Raw genomic sequence first — 9,278 nt, forward strand, 5'->3', positions numbered from 1 at the left:
ACCCTTACCTCAGAGATGTTAGGGGAACTACCAGGGACCCCCCCATACAATATCAACACCATACCTCAGAGATGTTTAGGGGAACTACCAGGGACCTCACCATACAATATCAACACCATACCTCAGAGATGTTAGGGGAACTACCAGGGACCTCACCATACAATATCAACACCATACCTCAGAGATGTTAGGGGAACTACCAGGGACCTCACCATACAATCAACACCATACCTCAGAGATGTTAGGGGAACTACCAGGGACCTCACCATACAATATCAACACCATACCTCAGAGATGTTAGGGAACTACCAGGGTAACCTCACCATACAATATCAACCCATACCTCAGAGATGTTAGGGGAACTACCAGGAACCTCACCATACAATATCAACACCATACCTCAGAGATGTTAGGGGAATTACCAGGAACCTCACCATACAATATCAACACCATACCTCAGAGATGTTAGGGGAACTACCAGGGACCTCACCATACAATATCAACACCATCCCTCAGAGATGTTAGGGGAATTACCAGGAACCTCACCATACAATATCAACACCATACCTCAGAGATGTTAGGGGAACTACCAGGGACCTCACCATACAATATCAACACCATACCTCAGAGATGTTAGGGGAACTACCAGGGACCTCACCATACAATATCAACACCATACCTCAGAGATGTTAGGGGAACTACCAGGGACCTCACCATACAATATCAACACCATACCTCAGAGATGTTAGGGGAATTACCAGGGACCTCACCATACAATATCAACACCATACCTCAGAGATGTTAGGGGAATTACCAGGGACCTCACCATACAATATCAACACCATACCTCAGAGATGTTAGGGGAACTACCAGGAACCTCACCATACAATATCAACACCATACCTCAGAGATGTTAGGGGAACTACCAGGGACCTCACCATACAATATCAACACCATACCTCAGAGATGTTAGGGGAACTACCAGGAACCTCACCATACAATATCAACACCATACCTCAGAGATGTTAGGGGAAATACCAGGGACCTCACCATACAATATCAAACACCATACCTCAGAGATGTTAGGGGAACTACCAGGAACCTCACCATACAATATCAACTCCATACCTCAGAGATGTTAGGGGAACTACCAGGGACCTCACCATACAATATCAACACCATACCTCAGAGATGTTAGGGGAATTACCAGGGACCTCACCATACAATATCAACACCCATACCTCAGAGATGTTAGGGGAACTACCAGGGACCTCACCATACAATATCAACACCATACCTCAGAGATGTTAGGGGAACTACCAGGGACCTCACCATACAATATCAACACCATACCTCAGAGATGTTAGGGGAACTACCAGGGACCTCACCATACAATATCAACACCATACCTCAGAGATGTTAGGGGAACTACCAGGGAACCTCACCATACAATATCAACCACCATACCTCAGAGATGTTAGGGGAACTACCAGGGACCTCACCATACAATATCAACACCATACCTCAGAGATGTTAGGGGAATTACCAGGGACCTCACCATACAATATCAACACCATACCTCAGAGATGTTAGGGGAACTACCAGGGACCTCACCATACAATATCAACACCATACCTCAGAGATGTTAGGGAACTACCAGGGACCTCACCATACAATATCAACACTCATACCTCAGAGATGTTAGGGGAACTTACCAGGACCTCACCATACAATATCAACCCAGTACCTCAGAGATGTTAGGGGAACCTACCAGGGAACCTCACCATACATATATCAACACCATACCTCAGAGATGTTTAGGGGAACTACCAGGACCTCACCATACAATATCAACTCCATCCCTCAGAGATGTTAGGGGAACTACCAGGGACCTCACCATACAATATCAACACCATACCTCAGAGATGTTAGGGGAACTACCAGGGACTCCACCATACAATATCAACACCATACCTCAGAGATGTTAGGGGAACTACCAGGGACCTCACCATACAATATCAACACCATACCTCAGAGATGTTAGGGGAAACTACCAGGGACATCACCATACAATATCAACACCATACCTCAGAGATTGTTAGGGGAACTACCAGGGACCTCACCATACAATATCAACACCATACCTCAGAGATGTTAGGGGAACTACCAGGGACCCTCACCATACAATATCAACTCCATCCTCAGAGTGTTAGGGGAACTCCCAGGGACCTCACCATACAATATCAACCCCATACCTCAGAGATGTTAGGGGAACTACCAGGGACCTCACCATACAATATCAACACCATACCTCAGAGATGTTAGGGGAACTACCAGGGACCTCACCATACAATATCAACACCATACCTCAGAGATGTTAGGGGAACTACCAGGGACCTCACCATACAATATCAACACCATACCTCAGAGATGTTAGGGGAACTACCAGGGACCTCACCATACAATATCAACACCATACCTCAGAGATGTTAGGGGAACTACCAGGGACCTCACCATACAATATCAACACCATACCTCAGAGATGTTAGGGGAACTACCAGGGACCTCACCATACAATATCAACACCATACCTCAGAGATGTTAGGGGAATACCAGGGACCTCACCATACAATATCAACACCATACCTCAGAGATGTTAGGGGAACTACCAGGGACCTCACCATACAATATCAACACCATACTCAGAGATGTTAGGGGAATTACCAGGGACCTCACCATACAATATCAACACCCATACATACCTCAGAGATGTTAGGGGAATTACCAGGGACCTCACCATACAATATCAACACCATACCTCAGAGATGTAGGGAAACTACCAGGGACCTCACCTACAATCAATCCATCCTCAGAGAGTTAGGGAATCGGGGATATCAACACATACCTCAGGGTTAGGGGAACTCAGGACCTCACCATACAAATCAACACCATACCTCAGAGATGTTAGGGGAACTACAAGGTACCTCACCAACATTCAACACCATACCTCAGAATGTTAGGGAATTACCAGGGACCTCACCATACAATATCAACACCATACCTATCTGTCGATGCCGTACATATTGAGACTTTCACTATTCTACATGTATTAAAATTCGAAACTGTGATTTTTTTTTATTTGCGATTTGATGTTTCAAACATATTGCTCACCATTATGTCTGCTGCAGAGGGACAAGAGAGAGGCTGAGAAAACAACGCTGAAAACAAATGGGCTTCCTAGTTTAAAAAGAAGATGAAGAACAAGCTATGAAGGAAAAATACTGGCGTTTTGGTGCAAGGTACAGCCAACTAGTGCAGAAGATAACATTGCGATATTGTCAAAACAATAAAATGTAATATATAGTCAGTTAAGTAACTGAATGGATTTCTACACCATCACAAAGAGATGTATTAAACTGTAATTCTGCAATAAAACGGCCGTGGGGTGAAGTCTGATTGAAGAGGTCTGGCGTGGATTTCAAGACATAATACATCTTCCTAAATAATAAACGGAATCGATTTGTCATGATGTCACCGGCTCCAACTCTCTCTCTCTCTCACTCTGTCCCTCTCCCTCTCTCTCTCTCTCTCACTCTGTCCCTCTCCCTCTCTCTCTCTCTCTCTCTCTGTCCCTCTCCCTCTTTCCATATCTACAACTCTCCAACTCTCTCTTTCTCCCTCTCTTTCCATATCTCCAACTCTCTCTCTCTCTCATTCTATATATCCAACTCTCTCGCTCACACTCTCTCTCACACTCTCTTTTTCTCTTTCTCTCTCTCTCTTTCCATATCTCCAACTCTATCTCTCTCTTACCCTCTCTCTCTCTCTTTCCATATCTCCATCTCTCTCTCACTGGTGTTACACTATACCTACACTCCAGCACATCAGTCCATTAAGTAGAGAGGGAAAAGATCTGATGCCGAGGAGATGGATGAGGGTAGGAGGAAGGACTATGGTGGTCATGGTGGATAATCACAATGCTGTCGTTTAGACCGAACGCTGTCCTGCTTTCTGTCTGTTTGCTGTGTCAGACACATGTAAAGCCAAACACAGATTTCCATTCCACAAGAAGGAATTTGAATCTTAATGTGACTTCCCTGGTAACCTAATCAAATAAGGTGTAGATCAATCAATAAAAGCTAGTTGAATGGTATCTTGTTCCTACCTGTATAATGGACATCCTGTTACTGGGGGTATCTGTGGTGTTAGTCACCGGGCCAGTGAAGGAAGTGTGACAGCCGACGCCCTGTCCCTGTCCCTGGGGCACCGACAGGTTGTTGGCCGTGGGGCTTGAGGTACATGACCTCCGACCTGGGCGAGCTCAGCGGCAGCCGCGTCTGGTAATCGAAATACATGGGGGAGGTGGCGAGCGCTGGTGAGCTCACCACGTTCATGACGTTCATGGCGTCCCGTTCCTCCACCTCGCTCTGAACTAGCATGATGTCATTCTTGTTGATCTTCTTCTTCTTGCCTTTGCCCAGCTGCGGGTGAGAGTACTCCGCGATGCGGCAGTTGTAAGTCCTGATCTCCTTGTTCTCCCGTTTGCACTTCACGGCGATGGTTACCATGGCAGCCAGCAGCATCATGGAGATGATGGATAAGGTGACGATGAGAGGGAGCGAGGTGTCCCAGTTGTGATGCTCTTCGTTGATGTGGGGCTCGCCGCCCGGCAGCGGCCCGCTGTAGGCCTTGACGATGAGGCGTGCGGCGGTGGTAAGGGTGGGCTTCCCGTGGTCCATCACCCTGATGATCAGCTCCACCATGGGGCTGACGTCCTCCCAGAAGGGGTGAGTGGTCCGCACCTCGCCCGTCACCGGGTCCATCTCGAACAGACGCTCCTCGTTACCGTCAGAGATCTCGTAGGTCAACCGCCCGCTCTCGCCGTAATCGTTGTCGACCGCCCTCACCGTGGTGACGATGTAACCGACGCCGACGTTCCGTGGCACGTGGATCTCTGCCGTGTCGTTCAGGAGCAGCGGGAGAACGATGACGGGGATATTGTCGTTAACGTCTAAGACGCTGACCCTGACCGTGGTGTTGCTCTCCAGGTGGGGAGACCCAGCATCCTTCGCTAACACCTTAAAATCAAAGAATTTGATTTGTTCGTAGTTGAATGACCTCACGGCGTAGATTGCCCCGTTGGCCGCGTTGACATTCACGAAGGTGTTGACGTCTCCTCCGCTCACGTTGGAGTTGAGGATGGAGTAGAACACGGTTCCGTTCTGGCCCAGGTCCGGGTCTAGAGCGAGGACGGAACCCAGATACTCCCCGGGGATGTTGTTCTCTGGCACCTGGAGCAGATACACAGCTTTGGTGAAGCGCGGAACATTATCGTTCTCGTCTAGAATCTTCACCGTGAAGGACTTGGTGGAGTTAAGGGGCGGCGTGCCGTTGTCCTTGGCGACGATGGTGACGTTGTACTCGTCCTGCTGTTCTCTGTCCAGAGGCCTGTCCGTCACCACGGTGTAGAAGTTGTCATAGTTCTCCTCTAGTTTAAACGGAACGTTCCCCAAGACTCGACACTGGAGCTTCCCGTTTCTCCCAGAGTCTTTATCCGTGACTCTGACCAGTGCGATGACCGTGCCTGGTGGGGCTGCCTCACTAATGGCCCCCTGCCTCACAGACACAAACCCTATGGAGGGCCAGTTGTCATTCCTGTCAATCACATTCACAGTTACTTTACAGTGGCCTGGGATGGGGTTAGGGCCTAAATCCTTAGCCTGAACATCTATTTCTATAATAGGGTTCTCCTCATAGTCAATCTCTCCTTGGATTTTTATGACTCCAGTTCTAGAATCTATAGAGAAGAGTTCTCTGATTCTATCCGGGGCATAACCGCTGAACGAATACACCACCTGACCATTGGAACCCTCATCCGGGTCTGTGGCGTTTAAATCGATCAATACTTTCCCAGGTGGGGAGTTTTCTGGGATTTCTACAACATAAGAGGGCTGTTCAAACACAGGGCTGTTATCGTTAGAGTCAATAACTTTCACGTTAATCTGCATGGTTCCTGATCTGGGATACTCCCCGCCGTCCGTAGCTGTTAGAATCAGGGTGTGATGGTTACGTTCCTCCCGGTCTAACGGCCGTTGGATAACTAACTCGGGAAATTTAGTTCCGTCCCCGCGGGATTTTACATCCAGAGAAAACAGATTGTAGTCGTCTCGTGTGATTTGATAGGTTTTTAGCCCGTTCTCCCCAGCGTCCGGGTCATGAGCGCTAGTCAGCGGGAAGCGGGTGCCCGGGGCCGCGTTCTCAGAAATGTCAATATCAATCTGATCGGAAGGGAACGTGGGCGAGTTGTCGTTAATGTCGACTATATCTACTTTAATCATGCAGATCTCTTTGTCGTTAGCAAATACCTCCATGGAGAGCTGGCATTTTGGGTTCCGCCGACACAGTGTTTCCCTGTCGATGCGTTGCTTGGTATAGAGGAGCCCGCTCTCAGGGTCCACGTCGATGAGATGTGGTGCTGAATTCTCCAAAACCCTGAAGTTGGATTTTTTCCCTTGTCCCCCTTGCCCGAGACCGAGTTTAGCATCTTTGGCGATGTTGCCTATAACCGTCCCCGGTCCTTGTTCTTCGTTAACGGAATAATTCAAGTTTTTCAAAGCCAGGGCTTGAGCCCACAGGAGAAGGAGAAATAAAACAGAAAGATACATCCTTCGGTGAGAAGCTTTTTAATTTAAAGGGATTTTTTTACGCCTCCGACTCCGACCTGTTGATTTCTTCAACACAAAATGGGTGATTTCTACCATTCAGGATCAAACACACAGTTCCGTTCATCGTGGAATCTAGAAGTCAATCTGGAGCACCGATTTAAATTCCCTTTTCTCTCTCTCTCGCTCTCCTTTCCCTTACAGAAAACGGTGGTGCTCGTGGACACCTAATTTAAATTCAGTTGAACGCCCAGGCTCATCTCAGGAATAATCGCAAACCGGTCTGTCTCCAACCGAATAGAATAGCCGTTCTGCGTTCCCGTGCTCTCTCTGTCGCTCTCTTGCCTGAAACACAAAGGGGGTAAATCATATTATATGTTAATAAAGTGTATTTATATATCAATATACTAGACATAATGAATCGTTTTGACTTGACGATAATAATAATATCCTTAGCTGTGGGTGAATATGCAGTGACTGAGTCCTTCAACATGAAACGCACAACTAATGCGTAAATCATTCCCACAATGGATGGGGATCGCCTGTCAATTAGGTAACCTTGAGACGCGTCGGGGAGGCGCAGTGCTAATGATACACAGGGCTTTGTGTTGTTGTCCTTTTGATCGTATGGATATGTGCTCTATAAACTGTGCGTTATAGGACATCTGTCACACGCGCTTCAATAGCTTATTCAAATGGGTTATTAGGATGCACATGACAACGGTCAGAAGTATGAATAAATATGTCATTTTTCCCTGTGACACATTCGGCAGTTTATAACTAAAGAAATATATGAATGTATAGCCATATCTAAATCAATAGCTATGTCGCCACCTGATTTGAGTAACCCTTATGAATAGGAATGCGTTCAAATCAGCCTCTTACACGCATTACCAAATTAGCATAATCCGCCTAAATGATCCAAAGGGAAATGATAAATACCGAGACACAAAACAAGACTAGAATCAAGACTCCTATGTATTCCGTTCCAGCTCATCCCTGGGCTGGCGAGGCTCCTGGCTTCTCAGAAGCTGTTGCATCCACACCGAGAGACTGGAGAGGTTTGGTAAAACTCCCGTTATCCGTTTATCCGGTTGAAACGCCGTATAGCCTTCCTGGTGAGAATACCAATCCTATAGTAAACACCTGCGCTACGACAGTGGACCAGAGAAGGGTTAAAAACATCCACTTACCGAAAGGTATCAGGTTAAATACAACATCCAGATAATCCCTGGTTGTGGTTTATGTTAAAAGCCAATCCCGTCGCCTGGTCTGTTGCCCTGTTCTTCCTTCCCCGGGTGGAGAGAATGAAGGCACCAAGCAGGTCCGACCGCCGCAGACCAGCAGCGCTACGAGCGGTGCGGGCTCAGCTATCGAAGTAGAAGTGTTCCAGAAAAAGTATGACTGTAATGTCAATGAGCTCGTTCCGTTCTCCTCTCCGTTCTCCCCGCGCGGCTGATTAGAATGCAGAGGCTCGCCTTCCCCTCGCGGTGAGTCACCGGTTTCTTCCAGGAGAATGTTTCTGACAAGATATCCAAATGGGAAATATAGATCCACGGCGGTTATTAGAGACGTGATCACCGGTCCCGTGAGCTGCACTGATGCCCCCGGTTACACGTTCCCATATAGCGGCATGTCCTTGTCGGTTCTCACTCTCCGGTTTAAAAGACAGACAGCCAGCGGTGGGTTATGGTCAATGTGTCAATAACAACTGTCCTATTCAAAACGTTCCACAGTTGATATTGTCTGTAAACGTAGCGAGCCTGTAAATTGTCCTTGTCAGTTTAAAAAATGTGAATAAAAAAACGGACGGATGGATTATTATGTTTCCCATGCGGGTCTGTTCATCCCCGCCGCACCGCTTCTCTCGGACTAAACTCTGCTCAACTCATGGTGCGTTAAACATTCTTACTGATGCAGCGCTAACCAATAGATTTGAAGAGGTGGGTACGACTCTCGGCCTATAGGATTTGACCGTGTCCGTAACAAGGGAGGGATTTAAAAACCGGTTGACAGAATACAGATTGGTAGGTGGTCCCTAGGCGCAACCGACACGAACAGAATGGATAGTCCTTCGTTCCTCTGCTTTCCATTTGCAACATTCAAAAACAGACCCGGTTTTGATTTGAACCACTCCACCTAGCAGCTGTTTAGGACTATATTTGGTTGTCTATTTCAGCGAGACAGATCGTTCATGTTGTTCACCACGTGGTGTTAGTTCATATGTTATAGGCTATGTGTGTATTAACATAGCCTACCCTTTTCCCGAGAACAAGTTCAACTTTTGGGTTGTGTGTGTGTGTGTGTGTGTGTGTGTGTGTGTGTCCTATGAGAACATAATGTAATTGTTGGATCATCTCTTTCAGTACAAGGACAGATGGTTTTGATATAGTGATTTGATATGTAGTAAATGGAGCTGAAACGTGACTGATTGATTATGGTCGCGTTTATGCTGTTCTCTGTTCTCTCACATGCATATATTTATGTTATTCAGAACAACCAGTTCAAAATGAAGCCTTTATGCCTGTTTGGTGCCCCAGCAAAAACCCAACCGCAGAGAGACCTGGGTATGAACCCAGCGCCCCGTTACCAGTGGAAAGCATGTGGGTGTCTGTA

At 47.1% G+C, this 9,278-nt stretch overlaps 1 protein-coding gene across 1 annotated transcript; it reads right to left on the reverse strand.

The window, feature by feature from the left end:
- Positions 1 to 4,129: 4,129 nt before the first annotated feature.
- On the reverse strand, positions 4,130 to 8,522 carry LOC115189767 (protocadherin-17-like). Its single transcript, XM_029748290.1, is given in 3 exon segments — positions 4,130 to 4,288; positions 4,290 to 7,007; positions 7,856 to 8,522. Coding segments are annotated over 2 exon segments (2,535 nt in total). The 5' UTR covers positions 6,666 to 7,007; positions 7,856 to 8,522.
- Positions 8,523 to 9,278: the final 756 nt, after the last annotated feature.

Source organism: Salmo trutta, unplaced genomic scaffold (assembly GCF_901001165.1).
Source record: "Salmo trutta unplaced genomic scaffold, fSalTru1.1, whole genome shotgun sequence".
Lineage (NCBI taxonomy): Eukaryota > Metazoa > Chordata > Actinopteri > Salmoniformes > Salmonidae > Salmo > Salmo trutta.